This window comes from Melanostigma gelatinosum, assembly GCF_949748355.1.
Source record: "Melanostigma gelatinosum genome assembly, chromosome: 22".
NCBI classification, from domain to species: Eukaryota; Metazoa; Chordata; class Actinopteri; order Perciformes; family Zoarcidae; genus Melanostigma; species Melanostigma gelatinosum.
Genome location: NC_136655.1, coordinates 5,419,128 through 5,440,910, shown reverse-complemented (window position 1 = coordinate 5,440,910; position 21,783 = coordinate 5,419,128). Strand labels below are relative to the sequence as shown.

Here is a 21,783-nt window from a genome sequence, read left to right as displayed (position 1 = left end):
AATTTCAGCAGCCTCAGCACGGGGGAGAAGCGAGAAGGATGCGCTGGATGTTCAGAAAACGTTTCAGTCCACCGTGAAGACGGACCAACACAAGTACACACCGTAAACACGCCTGGGGGGGGTATTGTCCTCTCTACACCAACGACACAGAAACACACAAACTGTATGGTCACTTAGCATCTTAGCTCGCCCATAAATCAGCGGCCCCACAGTGATGGTGTTGATATCAGCACATCAGCCATCTGCTGGATGTGGGTACCCGGTGACACACACACACACACACACACACTGCTGTGTATTCACATAAGAGAGGACGAAACCTTCTGGAAAACAGACTTATCTTGTGTGTAGCTGTTGTTATGACAGATGTGCTCTTTAATCTGAATCTGCTGCTTTCTGTGTTCGTATGTCTTCTATCTTTTACCTCTCTCCTCATGTGCACCTTGATTTTCTCCGCTTTTTCTCCATCTTCAACCAAAGAAATCTCACTGTTTCTTTATTCCCCCCCGTCTCTTTTATTTTTGTCTCCCACTCCTACATAAGTATGCATCCAGTCTAGTCTCGTCAACGTAGTGATTTTCCCGTCATCTTTTTCCCCTCATAGTAAATCCAGTCTGAAGCGAACATCATTTTCACACTTTCTGTCCACACATCTCCCTCCATCCCACCGGCGAGCCAACTGACACTGTCAAACATTGATTCCGCAACGGCTCTTTTTCTCCGTGCATCTCATCTCTCTTCTAATCCCCTTTTTCCATAACCAGCTGGAGTTGTGGAGTGTTTTTCCCCCCTTTTTATTCTCTGTTTTGTCACAGGGTTTCATCATTCGTCTGTTGCTTTTGTTTGTCCCGGGATTCGGTGTTGTTGTTCCTCGACTCTACTTGTTCTCTCCCTCGTCTGTTCGGCTGTTTATTTCTGTATTTATACATGCAGACATCTGAGTATAATTTCTTTGTCTGAGCTGTCAGTGTTTCGGCTGCCAGCAGCCATCTTTTCCTCGCATTCAGATGCAATTACGCTTTAACCAAGCTCCTCTGATACCGGCTCTGTTTCTATCCTTCTATCAATCGCAGCTTTTATCTTCCATTTCTTTCTTCATCTCTCCCTCTCTCTTCATCTCTGGACGAAACGATCCAGATCGAGTGTACATCTAATGACCCGTACCAAACAAAGAGTATATGTTGCAGCCTTTGATGCTCTGAGTTATCAACCTTCAACAAAGACCACTTCATTTCTCCAACAAAATCATACATGGGGACATTCAGTGCTTTAAAATTGAGGCTGACTTGATGCTGCAGGTATCGTTCTGTGATCTTGACAAAAAAAATCCATACTCTCACACGAGATTATTTATTTTTCAGATCGTCAGTACTTGATGTTGCTCTCTGTCGCTGTTGCTGGTGCAGCCTCTTAGCGCTCATCTTTAACCGACTCTGTAGTAATCTGATTGAACTTGATCTTATCACACGGAGTCGACCTAAAACTTGCATATGCGACAGGGTGAGGGATGAGTATTTCAGACGTGGATGCTCTTGGACGTCAAAACTGTCCATATGCAGTATTTTATAGTGGCGGCGCCTGGGGGGGGGGGGGGGGGGGGAAGTGCTTTCAGCTACATGCAAGTAACTTTGCGCATTAACAGGGATTCTTCGAATTTCAAATCAGTATGTAGTGAAGAGCCATTGTATTTTAATGCTATATATATATATATATATATATATATATATATATATATATATATATATATATATATATAAGACTGGGTATATTAAGCTGAAAGGAAAATGAGGTGTGGTGCTACATCACACCGTAAAGGCCATGTGTATTCAAACCGTATTCAAAATGAGTTTGACTACATGTCATGTTCACTCTCAAGTGGAGTCACACAGATGAATGAAGGTACTGTGTACATTAACTTTACATGAAATATTAATACCTGTGGGTCAGCAGGCCAACTAAACATGTATGTTGGGTTGTTGTTGGATCTGACCTGTGTAAAGATGTGGAACCAGGACATAACTTAACTTCGACCCAGCTCATGCCCAATATTTATATTTAGTCAGCAGAAATGGGGCCAACCTCCTGCAGCAACAGAAATATGCGGGGCCATTTTTCAGTGTGCGCATGCTCACACACACTCACACACACACACACACACACACTCTACAGCATTACATTCTGGGGGGAAACAAATGGAGAAAACCGAAGGCATACATCGTGTTTCGCTGCCATATCAGGGATATGCAAATGAGCTCCATTTTAATGATGTGGAAGGTTTGGCATGATTAATGGGCTGTGTGTGTGTGTGTGTGTGTGTGTGTGTGTGTGTGTGTGTGTGTGTGTGTGTGTGTGTGTGTGTGTGTGTGTGTGTGTGTGTGTGTGTGTGTGTGTGTGTGTGTGTGTGTGTGTGTGTGTGTGTGTGTGTGTGTGTGTGTGTGTGTGTGTGTGTGTGTGTGTGTGTGTGTGTGTGTTAGGATTGTTCTGTAAGCTAGACATCTGTTGCCGCCACCTTTTCTGTCCGTCCGCCTGTCTGTCGAGAGACTGAGTTGGCCTGCTTTCTTTCCCACACACACACACACACACACACACACACACACACACACACACACTCTCTCACAGAGCCACTAAAGCTTTAGAAGAAAAACAGACGACGATATTAAATTCATGTTGTCTTTTTTTAGATGGACAATTGTGAGTTATTATGGATATTGTCAAAGTTGAATGTGCGCACACACACACACTCTCACGCCAGACTAAATTGACTTGATGTGCCTTTGATGAATCTTCAAAATGTCATCTTTAGACCAAGATTAAACGGAATCACTTCCTGTGAAAACTGGTGGGGGAGATGTGTGTGTGTGTGTGTGTGTGTCAGTATCTGTGTGTTTGAGGGAGCCTGAGGGTGTGTGTGTGTGTGTGTGTGTGTGTGAGTTTGACTCTGGTAATATAATACGATTAAATTCATCATGGTCTCCTTGGCAGCGAATATAAAGCTGTTAGTCGTTCTCTCTCTTCCTGTCTTTGTCCAGAGTTCTAATTCAGATAAATGCCACTTGTGCCCGTTACTGTGGATCAACTAGGTCATGCATTAGCAATAGTTTTTAAACATGTTTGATTTTGTCATAGCCAAAAAAAAAGAGGAAAAAAAGATGGGTTTATAGTTGGAGTATCTTGGAAAAGCGGTGATAAGCGGTATCCAATGAGTGCAACAGGAAACCAGGGGGCGGGAAGAAGAGGGCAACAGTCACACTTACACATGAATGTCGAGGTCATTGAGATCAACAAGATCTCTGCAATTTGGAAAAATCTTGTGACAAAAAGCTTCAAAACAGCGTCGTAAAGCTTCACTTGTAAGAAAAGTGAAGCTACAGCCAACAGCAGGTTAGCTTAGCATAAAGAGTGGAAGCGTGGTAGCGTAGCTCTGTCCAAAGGTAACATTCACCCACGAACCAGCAACACCTAGGTGAGCAACAACACTGTTTCAACAGTCTCTCTGTCTTTCTTTCTCTGTTGTCCAGTGGTGGGATGTGGAGAAAGGCGAGGCCCTGCAGACCTTCTTCACGACGGGGACGGCGTTGAAGAGGATCCACGTCTCATCCGACTTCTCCACCTTCGTCACCATCGACAGCATCGGCATCCTCTACATCCTGCAGAGGGTGGTGTGAGACGCCGCAAACGCCTGCAATCCAAGCAAACGCGCCATCTGCGGCATCCCAGAACCACACACTTCTCAGATGCTACGTTTACATTTCTACTGCGGTACTACTTTACCAGTTACCAGTAACACCAGCTTTCAACACAAAACTGCACCATCGCAGCTCAAAGAGTCGATGAAGACAGTCGATACAAATACATAGCTTTTGTAGATAAAATAGAGCAAAATCTCTCCCTATAAAAACAAGGAAAGGTGCATTAACTGTGACGATCAGGCCTTTAAAACGTTAATGCCCAATAAAGAGGTTCATACCAACAGGCTAAAGATATGCGATCCTTGCATTAGGGCTGAACGTTATTGCATGTGTTGTGCGCTATCAAGCACGACCGCTGGTTCGTTAGAAGTCATGACTTTGACTCGTCCACGCGGTGATGTTTTTGAACTTTCATCATGTTTGTGTTCGGTGGTTAATCTTGTGCGTCCGGTCTGAACTTGATCGTCACTGTGAATAGTTTTTGGGTCTTTTTATTTACCCTGCAGCCTTAGTCTGAATGTGAATACTGGAGGGTATGTGGGTTTTGCGTACGTGGGTTTTGCCTTTTTCTATCCACCAGCATAGACGGGATTTATGGTGCACTTTGATAAATATTCAAAAATTGACAGTGAGATTAAGTTTTAACGATGAGAAAGCCTGCAAGTCTATCTGCAAGACATCCGAACTGTTTGTACTTTTGAACTTAGATCAGAATGCTGCAGTATGTGATTTATAATCTAACTTCCACTTGCTAATGTTAAAGGGCACTTTTAGTGCTGTATTCAATGTGACCTTTTTATTTTGTACCAGTTCTTTTTATAGCTCTATACCACTTTTTACACGTTTTTATCAATCCAACTACTGAGCCGTTTCCTGTTCTGAGCACTTTGAAGCAGGAGTTACAATCTTTAATGTAAGACTTTGCTAATGAAGCTTTGTTCAGACACACGATAAAGTATCCTTACTTTCATTTGACAATACAGATGAGTGCTTATTCTCAAGTATGTGACAGAGAGGCTAGTGTCAGACCTATTCATCGCAGTGGGGATGATGCTGGTTACTGGATACCAGGTTGAGTAGGAGTAATAAGCACACATCTCTGAACAATGCTGCTGTCATTTTCACATTGTGCTCTTCCAGATTGGTGCTTTAAAGTCTGCATAAATTTAATCAACAGATTTCCTTCCAGTGAGGAGGTCTCTGACTTACAGGATTGCTGAATATTGATGTCTGCTCAGGATTTATTGACTCTGTTATTTACGGTGCGGTGTAATGCGAGTGCAATTTATAAAAGATTAAACTACACGCGCTATGATGATGAGATGTGTCTGTCTTGATTTTGTCCCCATTCAGAAGTGGTGATTTTATTTCCGTTTCGTTGATGATTCTGTCTTTTTATTGACAGAGAATCTGTGAATCTATCACTCCAGACACACGAGTATGAAAAAATATGTATATTCAGCAGCAGAGGTTGAAAAGCAGCTCTCCTTTGTGCAGAAAATAAAAGCCTGTTAAACTTTCTGGAATTAGTTTTTCTTCAAAACAAATACTTCTATTAACGTCATCTTATTGTGCTTTTCTGTGTGGCCTTCCCCGCCACACGGGGGCGCTGCGGAACAAACACGGCGTAATGAACACGGTGCTCGTTCCGGTTAAAACTGATGGCGCGCAAGATGAAAGCCAAGGCAGAAGAAGCGGGCTAAAGACTTGTTCAAGTACTTGGAAAAATGCAACAGTCTGTAGGAAAATACAAGTTGCAAATGAAAAAAAATAGCAGCTACAGCAAGAATACCGAAGAAGAAGAAGAAGAAGAAGCAATCAACTCACCTGTGAGCGCTCCCTCTCATAACTGCTGTGTGGGCGAGCTTCTGCACAACAACCTGGTTCAAGGTATTACCAACTTCCGCATCCTGAGAAATTGCGTAAGGTAAGTATATATAATTGGGTTGATTAATTGGGTTTTCGTGCACTTTGTCCAGTTTTTAGAGAACATTTCAAACGCTGCCTTTAAGAAAACATGCATTTCTTTCCCCTATTACATACCTTTTATTTGCCTGATCTCCAAGTGACTTAATGGATAGATGTGGGACTCATTGTGGACTCCACCATGACATGAGGTGTTCACGTTTACTGAGGTAATACTGCTGATGTATGTGCGTTTTTAACACCTCCCTGTCATCGCATCCATCAGTGGATTTTGAGTGAACTTGTATCACCGGTTGAAGGCTGGGCTCAAACTCTCAGCTGAGTTATGTGATTGATAAAGCTCTAGCGTGATTCACCAGGGCCTCATTAATTCGATTTCTATGTAGTGACAGATGTGTGTGGAGGGCTAACACCAAAGGTGAGTGTGACCATCAGTTACCACATTGACGTGTAGCATCGGGGCTTATGAAGATCAAGGTTACTTGACAAAATGCAGAAACAACAACGACGACCATGTTCGGAAACCCAACTAACCTCGTACCGAGATCGTTCCCTGGGTAATGTATGGCTGTCCTGATCTCACCTCCTGTTTTTCATCTTGGGCACCAGCTCTGAATACTCATGGATAAATCGGTCCTTTTTTTAATCTAGATTTAGATTACTGACGAGCTCCAGCACACAACAAGAGGCCTTGTTATCTGGCCAAAACCAGGACGCCCATTACCTTCTTATCCTCTGACGGTAAACTTGAAACCATTTGTCTCGGGGTCTTTAGACGTTCTGGGCGCCGCGGAGCATCGTGGCTGCCAGTCAGATTTGGGAATCGGTCCAAATCGCGGCGCGAGACTTGGAGCAGCCATATGACATTCTAATGCAATGTCGCCAGCTGTCAGTTAGACTTCAGTGCTTTCTATTTCTATCCTCTTAATTTAGCGGGTGACGTAAAGACGGCCTGTCGTTCTGCTGCACAAACCCATACATCGGGGTGTCTGATATTTCCCGCAATTTTTCATGGTTTCAACGGCGGAAAGAAATCATCGCGCCAATTTTTAGGTGGCGTCTTTCGTAGGTGGTGTATTTGGATGAATGCTGCGTGAAACACAAATGATTTAGAGGAGGATTTAGTCGTGTTCCAGCCACTACGATGACTCACATTTGCATTCGTGCAAAGAAAGCTTAGCTGTCTGAGTTTAGCATCCAGTTAGCCATGGCGCTACGTGACGAAAGAACACGCATCTTGCTGATCTCGTCTTTTTCTCTCGCAACCACAACAGTGTGGACTGCTTTGCAGAGATTATCAGTGTGATTTAAACATGTCTGATACTTTATGTTCTTTGAAAAACACTCTTGTGGCTTTTTAAAAGGGGGGAAAAAACTAGGAAATGTTGATTTCCATGACTTGTTTCCTCTTCCTTTTTAGTGCATCTCCCGTCAACGCATGCGTTTACACACCCTGCGGTCTCCGCGGGGAATGGTGTGAACTTCTTAAAGACCGGTTGAGGTGTGCGCTAACCTCATTAATTCTGCTCGCTCCTGCTTAATTAATCTTTGTCTGCCGCTGAAGTAATTACAGCTATCTGGCTGTCTGTGTGTGTCTACACACTGCTGACACCACCTTCCCCTCTCGGTTGCAGCTGGGCCAGGGTTTCCCCTCCCGCAGGCTCTGATGTCTGTCACACCGATGGTGGCCGGGAGCCAAAGGGAGACGAGGCTTTGTCCTTTCAACTCCTGAATATTGTCGGCCTTGTTCAGGAAATATTAAAGAAGTAAGTCTGCTGCTGCACTCTCTTCTTTTAACAATCCATTTAAAGCTCAGCGGCCTACTAGCCTGATCAGCCTTATTTAACAGCAGTATCGGTTCATAGGTGTGCAGGCTAATGCGACTTTAAACCGCCCTAGTTTCCCAGTGAGAGGTCTGCAGTCGCAAACCCAGGAGGTTTGAAACGGTTCAAAAAGAACTTTGCAGCAGACGGGAAGCCGGAGGGAAGCGCCGACTTATTTTGTTTTTATTTTCTCTGCTCCCCTCTCATTAATTTTTCACTGCTTGCTGTTTTCTCAAGCTTACCGACACTTTGAAAAGGTGGAGAGGGGGAGGATGGGGAGCTTAGATATGATCACATGATGTACGGCATCAGGAGAGAGAGAGAGGTGTTCGCTTGTGCTTGTAACTGTAATGTGTGGCAGCGATCGAGTCAATGTATGTGATGTAATACGGCTTCCTACAAATAACAATTGCTTTCTTAATACATTGGTCGGCTGGTTTTACTCCATGTTTTCCCAAAAATCCCACCGAAACACAATTTAAATCCGTCTTTTAACACTTTTCCAACTGTCGGCTGCACTCAAGCCCATTCGTTCCTCCTGTCTTTAAAATGTATATTATGTAGATGAACTAATGAGTACGTCAGTTAATTGATTTGTTGTTTTGTCAGTTTATAGCGTTATAACTTCCTGTGACTGTGCTCTCTACCTCCCTGGTGACACCTGCCAACCATAGCAGCTACACTGATTACAGAGCTCCCTCAGCAGTCGGCCCTAAAACACAACTCCACACACACACAAGCATCGACCGTCTGCTCTCTGGCACCCTTGAGTATATCGGGTCACCACATTATCATTCCCCCGTGTCTTTTGACCCTGTTTTGCTGTTACATCCTCACCCCGTGTGGATCTGTGTGTGTGTGTGTGTGTTCTCCTGACCTTGGCCAAACATTGGTTCCTGTTTCTGTCAGCTGTTGGCTCAGCTGCGCACCACCTTTATTGCTTTCCCTCACGGAGCCAGAGGGCCGAGAGCCAGAAGTCGTTCCTCGTTGGGCCGCTTCCCATTTCTCCTTCGCCGCTTCACCTTCCCTCACCCATCGGCCCAGATTTTAGGAAGCACATGCATGGCTACGTAAACACAGAGCGGGACGGAGAAGTGTCAAAAGAAATTTTGACTGTAGTGTATTGGTGGTCGTATTGGTCGTATTGGTAGTGTATTGGTGGAAAGACCTGTCCTTGGTCTTTAGGGATATTTCATAGACGAAGCTATTAATCGACAATGAAAATAGTTGTTCGTTGTAGCAGCCCTGCTGTACGACGTCGGCTGTGAATATTATAGTATTTTTTTATAATTCTAGCTATAAGGTGAATTCATGAAAGAAAAGAAATCTTGAGTGTTTTAAAAATGATTTTGAAGTGACAAGCTTTTTTAAAATGACAAAATACATTAAAGCAGTGTTGCTAGTTGAGAAATAATCGGTCACGAGAGAAGTTTTGATCGTCCTTGAACTCTTTCTGTATGAATGAGTGCTTCGCTACGCTCATTTACATCTTATCTTCTCGTTTAAATGTGTGTTGTCAGTCCCATTAAAGCCTGCAGTTTGCCGTGAGGTGTTGCATAAGCGGCAGTAAGTAGAAATTTATCTGGAAGAAGAAGAAAAAGGCCCATTTTCTTGCTCAAGGGCACTTCAACCAGCCTGTTGATGTTTGCATATGCTGGCTGCTTACAAACCACTTGGCCACCCTGCAGTCACACATTATACAACATGGCTTCCTGAGGCAGACCATCAAAGTGTCTTGCTTGACAACTCATTTGTCTCCATCGTATCGCTGCTGCCTCCTCACTCACACACTCTGTCACTCACCCATGTGTTTCAGCTCAGACGTGTGCAAGAGTTACGACGCTGGGACCGTCCAACCTTCACAGCGGCAGCTTTTAGGATGCAAGGTGCTGCTCTCGACAGATAAACCCCAAACACACCAACACACACACACACACACACACCTCCAGACAGAGCTTAATGCTTCAATCTGGTTTTGTGAACAAGATTCGTGACTGGAGGGAAAATGCAGGCCAGCATAAGTTCAGCATCAGTTTTAAAAGCCTCTTCAGGCTGAGTGGCGTAACGATGAGTTTTATCTCTCCAGCGTTATGGCTGCGGATATGCATATTGTGTACTGATCAAGTTTTAAAGTCCCAAGATGCAACTCCTCTTGGGGAGGGCTGAATACAACTGCACTTAAATAAAAAACCTGAGCTCTCTCACGTCTCCATCATAAACTTATAACATAAAGGGCTTTTGTTGGGCGGATGAAAACATTGTACGTCTAAAAGCAGATCTTTCAGTCTCAGAGGCCGCAGTCATTATCAGAACAATGTGAAAGGATGAGCAGGTGGCCATCATACGTAGCCACAACAAAATCACGAATCGGAGCAGACATGTTGACCCTTTTTAATGCCAATCCATTTATTCTAAGCCACCTTAAGATTGTCTCTGTCTTTCGGTTTGACCGAGCAAGTTTTTAAACCCACGGAAGCCTTTATTGTATTTACTTGTGCCAGCTCTCTTGCAGCATTGTCCCAACAATTAGTGTTGCTGAGCTGAAATGAAGGCAGACAGATCTGGAGCCGGCTGACGAGCTGTGTGGGCTCGTGGTCTGTATAGCCTCCGGAAGCTTCTGTGTGTGTGTTCGTGCACTTTTATCTGCTTATCTTTCATGAGCTTCTTTGGAAAAACATTTGTTCACTCATTTGTGCCGCTGCTAAAAACAGCAACATGCACACATGAACTAGACGTCATGCTGATTGAGACCATTTTTTAAATTTTTACTCCTATCATGACATTTTTCTTAATCGCCTTGTGCTAAGGAGCTCCTCTCTGCCTATTCAAGCAAAGTTGCCCAAGAAGGATGTTCATCCAACATCATGCAGTGGTTGGCTCAGACCTGTGGGGGGAAGGTACAGTTTAATTTGGAGAGAAACAACATGATACACAAGATTATCTGCTCTATTGCAGTTACCGGTAGTTTTTTTTTTTTTTTTTTTTGTTAAAAAAAACATTTTTGAGTGCAGCTTTATCCTCCATTCCTCTTCTCTTGGTATTAACGCTCGTGTTTTTCTTAATTCTTCATTGCGTAGACGATGAGCTTGTGATTTATTTTTAATTTTTTTGCAATGCTGATTCGTGTGTTCTGGAAAGGTGACATAAGCAGCTTTATGTGACTGCACGGCTTCGCCGCTGTCATGTCGGTTTGACTGCTGGGAGACGGCTCGCGATGAGCGCGCAGCGGCGGCTCAGCTTTAGGTGTTTTGGGAGCAGACATCAAACTTGGCTCAGATATACCGGCCAAGGCGTTAGCGAGAGCCCGTCAGCTCTTATGACAGACGTGCCAGTTGTAGTTTTTTTTATGTTCTTCAGGGTCAATCAACGTGCAGCTCTCCCACACACTTTAACGTCACAAGAAATTGTTCTGCTTTGCGTTCAGCTACACAAAATTTAGGAAATTGGTGGTTATGCTGGATACTTCTCTGAGCCTTTTGCTGTGCTGTCAAATCTCATTTGTAGCACTTAACCTACGTGCTTATCCTCTGCCCATTTGGCACTCTAACGAGGCCCAAGCAAACAAATGAATAAATATGTTGTTTGATGCTGGCTTTCTATACAAACGTGCACATTCAGTGAATACAAACTTGATGCACATCTGAGGTTATTTTGAATCAACTTTGAATGCGGGCCAAGAGCGTTGGTTGAATTGTTAACCCTCAAGTCATGTAGCTGATCAGTTGTAGTCCAGGGAGAGAGGGACCGGGAGGCTGTTGGTCAGGTTGCTGTCCAGTAAACCGCGATAGAACAAAGACTATTTTTGTTTTGGCGTCCCTGGTGTCTAGCGAAACAGGAAGTACAGTACATGCAAAAATGGCCATACCCTGCGCCGTATATGTTTCATCAGGGCCTGATAGAATAGATGAACGGAAATGGTTCTAGACAGGACAGAGATGAGGCAAGTGGCATTAAGGACAGATGGAGTATTATATAAGCGAAGGGGCACAGAGTGAATAGTTTGTGCACAATACAGGACGTGGGCAGCAAAATGCCACCCAGAACCCTTTGAACACTTAAGAATGTGATGATGGAGTGTTGTATAAACCTTTCCTATGTGCTTTGTGATATTCCTAAACAGGTGAGGGACGCCGGACCACGAGAGGCCGAACGAGCTAATCTGAACCGAGAGGACTGGATCCTGGTGAAAGACTTCCGAAGGAAAGGGTTGAAAAGACTGTTCCAGGTGCTCCTGATGACAGCCAGAAACTACAGAAAGAGCAACACTGATTCACCTATGGATACACCCCCTGTAAGAAAGCTCCAGAACCAAAGAAGGAGCCACCACAAGACAGCAGCACTTGAGACACTGCCACACCTGGAGAAGAAAAATCATCGTTGCTGCACAGCTAGCCAGAGCATCGGGCCGTGATCCTTCAGTGGATGCAGCACGAAGAGACATGACATTAACAGCTCTACTTCAAGATAGGCCGTATATGATTAAGGGTTGACACCGGCTGTTTGTAAACCAGAAAATAAACCTGAAAAGAGACGTCTCTTGTGAGTCTGTTACAGAAGTTCCACTAAAAATAGTATGTCATAAAAAACATGAGGTTGTGGTATGTCAGTCTGTTGGAAAAGTCATCATAGTGTAGAATTTAAAAGGGATTCGATTCAAAGTTTATTGTGTGAAGAATAAAGAAAAAAACAGTGACACAAAGCCATAATATAGCATGTCAAACAGTCATACGAAAGTCATTCAATCAGGAGAAACTTCATTAGAATTTCACAATTTCACAATCATTTATTACACATTGTACAAATTTGAATACTGCAACGTCTTTGGTGATTGGACTCCATCCTGAAGTAAGACAATCGAGGGCTGATGATGCTGAGGTCAGATAAGGCATAATCCCGCTGGAGTCCAGCCACTGGTCGTGGTGTTGATGAATGGAGTTGCTGCAGAATTATGAACGGTACAGTATAGCATGTCGAAAAAAGTCAAAAACGGTCATAGTATAGCATGTGGAAAAAAGTCAAACAGTCATAGTATAGCATGTCGAAAAAAGTCAAAAACAGTCATAGTATAGCATGTGGGAAAAAGTCAAAAACGGTCATAGTATAGTGTGTCGAAAAAAGTCAAAAACAGTCATAGTATAGCATGTGGGAAAAAGTCAAAAACAGTCATAGTATAGCATGTGGGAAAAAGTCAAAAACGGTCATACAGCGTGTCAAAAACGGTCATAGTATAGCATGTCGAAAAAAGTCAAAAACAGTCATAGTATAGCATGTGGAAAAAGTCAAAAACGGTCATAGTATAGCATGTCGAAAAAAGTCAAAAACGGGCATAGCATGTCGAAAAAGTCAAAAACAGTCATAGTATAGTATGTCGAAAAAAGTCAAAAACAGTCATAGTATAGCATGTCGAAAAAAGTCAAAAACTCATAGTATAGCATGTCGAAAAAAATCAAAAATGGTCATAGTATAGTATGTCGAAAAAAGTCAAAAAACGGTCATAGTATAGCATGTCGTAAAAAGTCAAAAACGGTCATAGCATAGCATGTCGAAAAGTCAAAAACAGTCATAGTATAGTAGTTCAAAAACAGTCATAGTATAGCATGTCGAAAAAAGTCAAAAACGGTCATAGTATAGCATGTCGAAAAAAGTCAAAAACGGTCATAGTATAGCATGTCGAAAAAAGTCAAAAACGGTCATAGTATAGCATGTCGAAAAAAGTCAAAAACGGTCATAGTATAGCATGTCGAAAAAAGTCAAACACAGTCATAGTATAGCATGTCGAAAAAAGTCAAAAACGGTCATAGTATAGTATGTCGAAAAAAGTCAAAAACAGTCATAGTATAACATGTCGAAAAAAGTCAAAAACAGTCATAGTATAGCATGTGGAAAAAGTCAAAAACAGTCATAGCATAGCATGTCGAAAAATGTCAAAAACGGTCATAGTATAGCGTGACGAAAAAAGTCATGGTATAGCGTGTCGAAAAAAGTCAAAAAAGTCATAGTATAGCATGTCGAAAAAAGTCAAAAACAGTCATAGTATAGTATGTCGAAAAAAGTCAAAAACAGTCATAGTATAGCATGTCGAAAAAAGTCTAAAACAGTCATAGTATAGCATGTGGAAAAACGGTCATAGTATAGCAAGTCAAAAACAGTCATAGTATAGCATGTCGAAAAAAGTCAAAAACGGTCATAGTATAGCATGTCGAAAAAAGTCAAAAACGGTCATAGTATAGCATGTCGAAAAAAGTCAAAAACGGTCATAGTATAGCATGTCGAAAAAAGTCAAACACAGTCATAGTATAGCATGTCGAAAAAAGTCAAAAACGGTCATAGTATAGTATGTCGAAAAAAGTCAAAAACAGTCATAGTATAGCATGTCGAAAAAAGTCAAAAACAATCATAGTATAGCATGTCAAAAAAATTCATGGTATAGCGTGTCGAAAAAAGTCAAAAAAAGTCATAGTATAGCATGTGGAAAAAAGTCAAAAACGGTCATCATACAGCGTGTCGAAAAAAGTCAAAAAGGTCATAGTATAGCATGTCGAAAAAAGTCTAAAACAGTCATAGTATAGCATGTGGAAAAAGTAAAAAACGGTCATAGTATAGTGTGTCGAAAAAAGTCAAAAACAGTCATAGTATAGCATGTCGAAAAAAGTCAAAAAACAGTCATAGTATAGCATGTCGAAAAAAGTCAAAAACAGTCATAGTATAGCATGTCGAAAAAAGTCAAAAACAGTCATAGTATAGCATGTCGAAAAAAGTCAAAAACGGTCATAGCATGTCGAAAAAAGTCAAAAACAGTCATAGTATAGTATGTCGAAAAAAGTCAAAAACAGTCATAGTATAGCATGTCGAAAAAAGTCAAAAACGGTCATAGTATAGTATGTCGAAAAAAGTCAAAAACAGTCATAGTATAGCATGTCGAAAAAAGTCAAAAACAGTCATAGTATAGCATGTCGAAAAAAGTCAAAAAACGGTCATAGTATAGCATGTCGAAAAAAGTCAAAAACGTCATAGTATAGCATGTCGAAAAAAGTCAAAAACGGTCATAGTATAGCATGTCGAAAAAAGTCAAAAACAGTCATAGTATAGCATGTCGAAAAAAGTCAAAAACAGTCATAGTATAGCATGTCGAAAAAAGTCAAAAATGGTCATAGTATAGTATGTCGAAAAAAGTCAAAAACAGTCATAGTATAACATGTCGAAAAAAGTCAAAAACAGTCATAGTATAGCATGTCGAAAAAAGTCAAAAAACGGTCATAGTATAGCATGTCGTAAAAAGTCAAAAACGTCATAGTATAGCATGTCGTAAAAAGTCAAAAACGGTCATAGCATAGCATGTCGAAAAGTCAAAAACAGTCATAGTATAGTATGTCGAAAAAGTTCAAAAACAGTCATAGTATAGCATGTCGAAAAAAGTCAAAAACAGTCATAGTATAGCATGTCGAAAAAAGTCAAAAACGGTCATAGTATAGTATGTCGAAAAAAGTCAAAAACAGTCATAGTATAACATGTCGAAAAAAGTCAAAAACAGTCATAGTATAGCATGTCGAAAAAAGTCAAAAAACGGTCATAGTATAGCATGTCGTAAAAAGTCAAAAACGTCATAGTATAGCATGTCGTAAAAAGTCAAAAACGGTCATAGCATAGCATGTCGAAAAGTCAAAAACAGTCATAGTATAGTATGTCGAAAAAGTTCAAAAACAGTCATAGTATAGCATGTCGAAAAAAGTCAAAAACAGTCATAGTATAGCATGTCGAAAAAAGTCAAAAACGGTCATAGTATAGCATGTCGAAAAAAGTCAAAAACGGTCATAGTATAGCATGTCGAAAAAAGTCAAACACAGTCATAGTATAGCATGTCGAAAAAAGTCAAAAACGGTCATAGTATAGTATGTCGAAAAAAGTCAAAAACAGTCATAGTATAACATGTCGAAAAAAGTCAAAAACAGTCATAGTATAGCATGTCAAAAAAAGTCAAAAAACAGTCATAGTATAGCATGTGGAAAAAGTCAAAAACAGTCATAGCATAGCATGTCGAAAAATGTCAAAAACGGTCATAGTATAGCGTGACGAAAAAAGTCAAAAAAAGTCATGGTATAGCGTGTCGAAAAAAGTCAAAAAAGTCATAGTATAGCATGTCGAAAAAAGTCAAAAACAGTCATAGTATAGTATGTCGAAAAAAGTCAAAAACAGTCATAGTATAGCATGTCAAAAAAATTCATGGTATAGCGTGTCGAAAAAAGTCAAAAAAGTCATAGTATAGCATGTCGAAAAAAGTCAAAAACAGTCATAGTATAGCATGTGGAAAAAGTAAAAAACGGTCATAGTATAGTGTGTCGAAAAAAGTCAAAAACAGTCATAGTATAGCATGTCGAAAAAAGTCAAAAACAGTCATAGTATAGCATGTCGAAAAAAGTCAAAAACAGTCATAGTATAACATGTCGAAAAAAGTCAAAAACAGTCATAGTATAGCATGTCGAAAAAAGTCAAAAAACGGTCATAGTATAGCATGTCGTAAAAAGTCAAAAACGTCATAGTATAGCATGTCGTAAAAAGTCAAAAACGGTCATAGCATAGCATGTCGAAAAGTCAAAAACAGTCATAGTATAGTATGTCGAAAAAGTTCAAAAACAGTCATAGTATAGCATGTCGAAAAAAGTCAAAAACAGTCATAGTATAGCATGTCGAAAAAAGTCAAAAACGGTCATAGTATAGCATGTCGAAAAAAGTCAAAAACGGTCATAGTATAGCATGTCGAAAAAAGTCAAACACAGTCATAGTATAGCATGTCGAAAAAAGTCAAAAACGGTCATAGTATAGTATGTCGAAAAAAGTCAAAAACAGTCATAGTATAACATGTCGAAAAAAGTCAAAAACAGTCATAGTATAGCATGTCAAAAAAAGTCAAAAAACAGTCATAGTATAGCATGTGGAAAAAGTCAAAAACAGTCATAGCATAGCATGTCGAAAAATGTCAAAAACGGTCATAGTATAGCGTGACGAAAAAAGCCAAAAAAAAGTCATGGTATAGCGTGTCGAAAAAAGTCAAAAAAGTCATAGTATAGCATGTCGAAAAAAGTCAAAAACAGTCATAGTATAGTATGTCGAAAAAAGTCAAAAACAGTCATAGTATAGCATGTCAAAAAAATTCATGGTATAGCGTGTCGAAAAAAGTCAAAAAAGTCATAGTATAGCATGTCGAAAAAAGTCTAAAACAGTCATAGTATAGCATGTGGAAAAAGTAAAAAACGGTCATAGTATAGTGTGTCGAAAAAAGTCAAAAACAGTCATAGTATAGCATGTCGAAAAAAGTCAAAAACAGTCATAGTATAGCATGTCGAAAAAAGTCAAAAACAGTCATAGTATAGCATGTGGGAAAAAGTCAAAAACGGTCATCATACAGCGTGTCGAAAAAGTCAAAAACGGTCATAGTATAGCATGTCGAAAAAAGTCAAAAACAGTCATAGTATAGCACGTCGAAAAAAGTCAAAAACGGTCATAGTATAGTATGTCGAAAAAAGTCAAAAACAGTCATAGTATAGCATGTCGAAAAAAGTCAAAAACAGTCATAGTATAGCATGTCGAAAAAAGTCAAAAACAGTCATAGTATAGCATGTCGAAAAAAGTCAAAAAACAGTCATAGTATAGCATGTCGAAAAAAGTCAAAAACAGTCATAGTATAGCATGTCGAAAAAAGTCAAAAACAGTCATAGTATAGCATGTCGAAAAAAGTCAAAAACGGTCATAGCATAGCATGTCGAAAAAAGTCAAAAACAGTCATAGTATAGTATGTCGAAAAAAGTCAAAAACAGTCATAGCATAGCATGTCGAAAAAAGTCAAAAACAGTCATAGTATAGCATGTCGAAAAACGTCAAAAACAGTCATAGTATAGCATGTCGAAAAAAGTCAAAAACGGTCATAGTATAGCATGTCGAAAAAAGTCAAAAACAGTCATAGTATAGTATGTCGAAAAAAGTCAAAAACAGTCATAGTATAGCATGTCGAAAAAAGTCAAAAACGGTCATAGTATAGCATGTCGAAAAAAGTCAAAAACGGTCATAGTATAGCATGTCGAAAAAAGTCAAAAACAGTCATAGTATAGCATGTCGAAAAAAGTCAAAAACAGTCATAGTATAGCATGTCAAAAAAATTCATGGTATAGCGTGTCGAAAAAAGTCAAAAAAAGTCATAGTATAGCATGTCGAAAAAAGTCAAAAACAGTCATAGTATAGCATGTCGAAAAAAGTCAAAAACAGTCATAGTATAGCATGTCGAAAAAAGTCAAAAACGGTCATAGCATGTCGAAAAAAGTCAAAAACAGTCATAGTATAGTATGTCGAAAAAAGTCAAAAACAGTCATAGTATAGCATGTCGAAAAAAGTCAAAAACGGTCATAGTATAGTATGTCGAAAAAAGTCAAAAACAGTCATAGTATAGCATGTCGAAAAAAGTCAAAAACAGTCATAGTATAGTATGTCGAAAAAAGTCAAAAACAGTCATAGTATAACATGTCGGAAAAAGTCAAAAACAGTCATAGTATAGCATGTCGAAAAAAGTCAAAAAACGGTCATAGTATAGAATGTCGAAAAAAGTCAAAAACGTCATAGTATAGCATGTCGAAAAAAGTCAAAAACGGTCATAGCATAGCATGTCAAAAAAATTCATGGTATAGCGTGTCGAAAAAAGTCAAAAAAAGTCATAGTATAGCATGTCGAAAAAAGTCAAAAACAGTCATAGTATAGCATGTCGAAAAAAGTCAAAAACAGTCATAGTATAGCATGTCGAAAAAAGTCAAAAACGGTCATAGCATGTCGAAAAAAGTCAAAAACAGTCATAGTATAGTATGTCGAAAAAAGTCAAAAACAGTCATAGTATAGCATGTCGAAAAAAGTCAAAAACGGTCATAGTATAGTATGTCGAAAAAAGTCAAAAACAGTCATAGTATAGCATGTCGAAAAAAGTCAAAAACAGTCATAGTATAGTATGTCGAAAAAAGTCAAAAACAGTCATAGTATAACATGTCGGAAAAAGTCAAAAACAGTCATAGTATAGCATGTCGAAAAAAGTCAAAAACAGTCATAGTATAGCATGTCGAAAAAAGTCAAAAACAGTCATAGTATAGCATGTCAAAAAAATTCATGGTATAGCGTGTCGAAAAAAGTCAAAAAAGTCATAGTATAGCATGTCGAAAAAAGTCTAAAACAGTCATAGTATAGCATGTGGAAAAAGTAAAAAACGGTCATAGTATAGTGTGTAGAAAAAAGTCAAAAACAGTCATAGTATAGCATGTCGAAAAAAGTCAAAAACAGTCATAGTATAGCATGTCGAAAAAAGTCAAAAACAGTCATAGTATAACATGTCGAAAAAAGTCAAAAACAGTCATAGTATAGCATGTCGAAAAAAGTCAAAAAACGGTCATAGTATAGCATGTCGTAAAAAGTCAAAAACGTCATAGTATAGCATGTCGTAAAAAGTCAAAAACGGTCATAGCATAGCATGTCGAAAAGTCAAAAACAGTCATAGTATAGTATGTCGAAAAAGTTCAAAAACAGTCATAGTATAGCATGTCGAAAAAAGTCAAAAACAGTCATAGTATAGCATGTCGAAAAAAGTCAAAAACGGTCATAGTATAGCATGTCGAAAAAAGTCAAAAACGGTCATAGTATAGCATGTCGAAAAAAGTCAAACACAGTCATAGTATAGCATGTCGAAAAAAGTCAAAAACGGTCATAGTATAGTATGTCGAAAAAAGTCAAAAACAGTCATAGTATAACATGTCGAAAAAAGTCAAAAACAGTCATAGTATAGCATGTCAAAAAAAGTCAAAAACAGTCATAGTATAGCATGTCAAAAAAATTCATGGTATAGCGTGTCGAAAAAAGTCAAAAAAAGTCATAGTATAGCATGTCGAAAAAAGTCAAAAACAGTCATAGTATAGCATGTCGAAAAAAGTCAAAAACAGTCATAGTATAGCATGTCGAAAAAGGTCAAAAACGGTCATAGCATGTCGAAAAAAGTCAAAAACAGTCATAGTATAGTATGTCGAAAAAAGTCAAAAACAGTCATAGTATAGCATGTCGAAAAAAGTCAAAAACGGTCATAGTATAGTATGTCGAAAAAAGTCAAAAACAGTCATAGTATAGCATGTCGAAAAAAGTCAAAAACAGTCATAGTATAGTATGTCGAAAAAAGTCAAAAACAGTCATAGTATAACATGTCGGAAAAAGTCAAAAACAGTCATAGTATAGCATGTCGAAAAAAGTCAAAAAACGGTCATAGTATAGCATGTCGAAAAAAGTCAAAAACGTCATAGTATAGCATGTCGAAAAAAGTCAAAAACGGTCATAGCATAGCATGTCGAAAAAAGTCAAAAACAGTCATAGTATAGTATGTCGAAAAAAGTCAAAAACAGTCATAGTATAGCATGTCGAAAAAAGTCAAAACAGTCATAGTATAGCATGTCGAAAAAAGTAAAAAACTGTCATAGTATGCATGTCGAAAAAAGTCAAAAAGCGGTCATAGTATAGCATGTCGAAAAAAGTCAAAAACGGTCATAGTATAGTATGTCGAAAAAAGTCAAAAACAGTCATAGTATAGCATGTCGAAAAAAGTCAAAAACAGTCATAGTATAGCATGTCGAAAAAAGTCAAAAACGGTCATAGTATAGTATGTCAAAAAAAGTCAAAAACAGTCATAGTATAGCATGTCGAAAAAAGTCAAAAACAGTCATAGTATAGCATGTCGAAAAAAGTCAAAAACGGTCATAGTATAGTGTGTCGAAAAAAGTCAAAAACAGTCATAGTATAGCATGTCGAAAAAAGTCAAAAACAGTCATAGTATAGCATGTCGAAAAAAGTCAAAAACAGTCATAGTATAGCATGTGGGAAAAAGTCAAAAACGGTCATCATACAGCGTGTCGAAAAAGTCAAAAACGGTCATAGTATAGCATGTCGAAAAAGTCAAAAACAGTCATAGTATAGCATGTCAAAAAAAGTCAAAAACAGTCATAGTATAGCATGTCGAAAAAAGTCAAAAACAGTCATAGTATAGTATGTCGAAAAAAGTCAAAAACAGTCATAGTATAGCATGTCGAAAAAAGTCAAAAACAGTCATAGTATAGCACGTCGAAAAAAGTCAAAAACGGTCATAGTATAGTATGTCGAAAAAAGTCAAAAACAGTCATAGTATAGCATGTCGAAAAAAGTCAAAAACAGTCATAGTATAGCATGTCGAAAAAAGTCAAAAACAGTCATAGTATAGCATGTCGAAAAAAGTCAAAAAACAGTCATAGTATAGCATGTCGAAAAAAGTCAAAAACAGTCATAGTATAGCATGTCGAAAAAAGTCAAAAACGGTCATAGCATAGCATGTCGAAAAAAGTCAAAAACAGTCATAGCATAGCATGTCGAAAAAAGTCAAAAACAGTCATAGTATAGCATGTCGAAAAAAGTCAAAAACGGTCATAGTATAGTATGTCGAAAAAAGTCAAAAACAGTCATAGTATAGCATGTCGAAAAAAGTCAAAAACAGACATAGTATAGTATGTCGAAAAAAGTCAAAAACAGTCATAGTATAACATGTCGGAAAAAGTCAAAAACAGTCATAGTATAGCATGTCGAAAAAAGTCAAAAAACGGTCATAGTATAGCATGTCTAAAAAAGTCAAAAACGTCATAGTATAGCATGTCGAAAAAAGTCAAAAACGGTCATAGCATAGCATGTCGAAAAAAGTCAAAAACAGTCATAGTATAGTATGTCGAAAAAAGTCAAAAACAGTCATAGTATAGCATGTCGAAAAAAGTCAAAAACAGTCATAGTATAGCATGTCGAAAAAAGTCAAAAACGGTCATAGTATAGCATGTCGAAAAAGTCAAAAACAGTCATAGTATAGTATGTCGAAAAAAGTCAAAAACAGTCATAGTATAGCATGTCAAAAAAATTCATGGTATAGCGTGTCGAAAAAAGTCAAAAAAGTCATAGTATAGCATGTCGAAAAAAGTCTAAAACAGTCATAGTATAGCATGTGGAAAAAGTAAAAAACGGTCATAGTATAGTGTGTCGAAAAAAGTCAAAAACAGTCATAGTATAGCATGTCGAAAAAAGTCAAAAACAGTCATAGTATAGCATGTCGAAAAAAGTCAAAAACAGTCATAGTATAGCATGTGGGAAAAAGTCAAAAACGGTCATCATACAGCGTGTCGAAAAAGTCAAAAACGGTCATAGTATAGCATGTCGAAAAAAGTCAAAAACAGTCATAGTATAGCACGTCGAAAAAAGTCAAAAACGGTCATAGTATAGTATGTCGAAAAAAGTCAAAAACAGTCATAGTATAGCATGTCGAAAAA

The 21,783-nt window shown here is 38.8% G+C and overlaps 1 protein-coding gene across 1 annotated transcript in view; it reads left to right on the top strand.

Annotated features, from left to right (window-relative positions):
* apaf1 (apoptotic peptidase activating factor 1) overlaps positions 1–5,012 on the top strand; it is a 35,319-nt gene extending 30,307 nt beyond the window's left edge. Inside the window, exon 27 of the mRNA XM_079294807.1 lies at positions 3,519–5,012. Coding sequence (XP_079150933.1) covers positions 3,519–3,665 — 147 coding nt within the window. The 3' untranslated portion in view covers positions 3,666–5,012. The remainder of the gene's footprint in view (positions 1–3,518) is intronic.
* Positions 5,013–21,783: the final 16,771 nt, after the last annotated feature.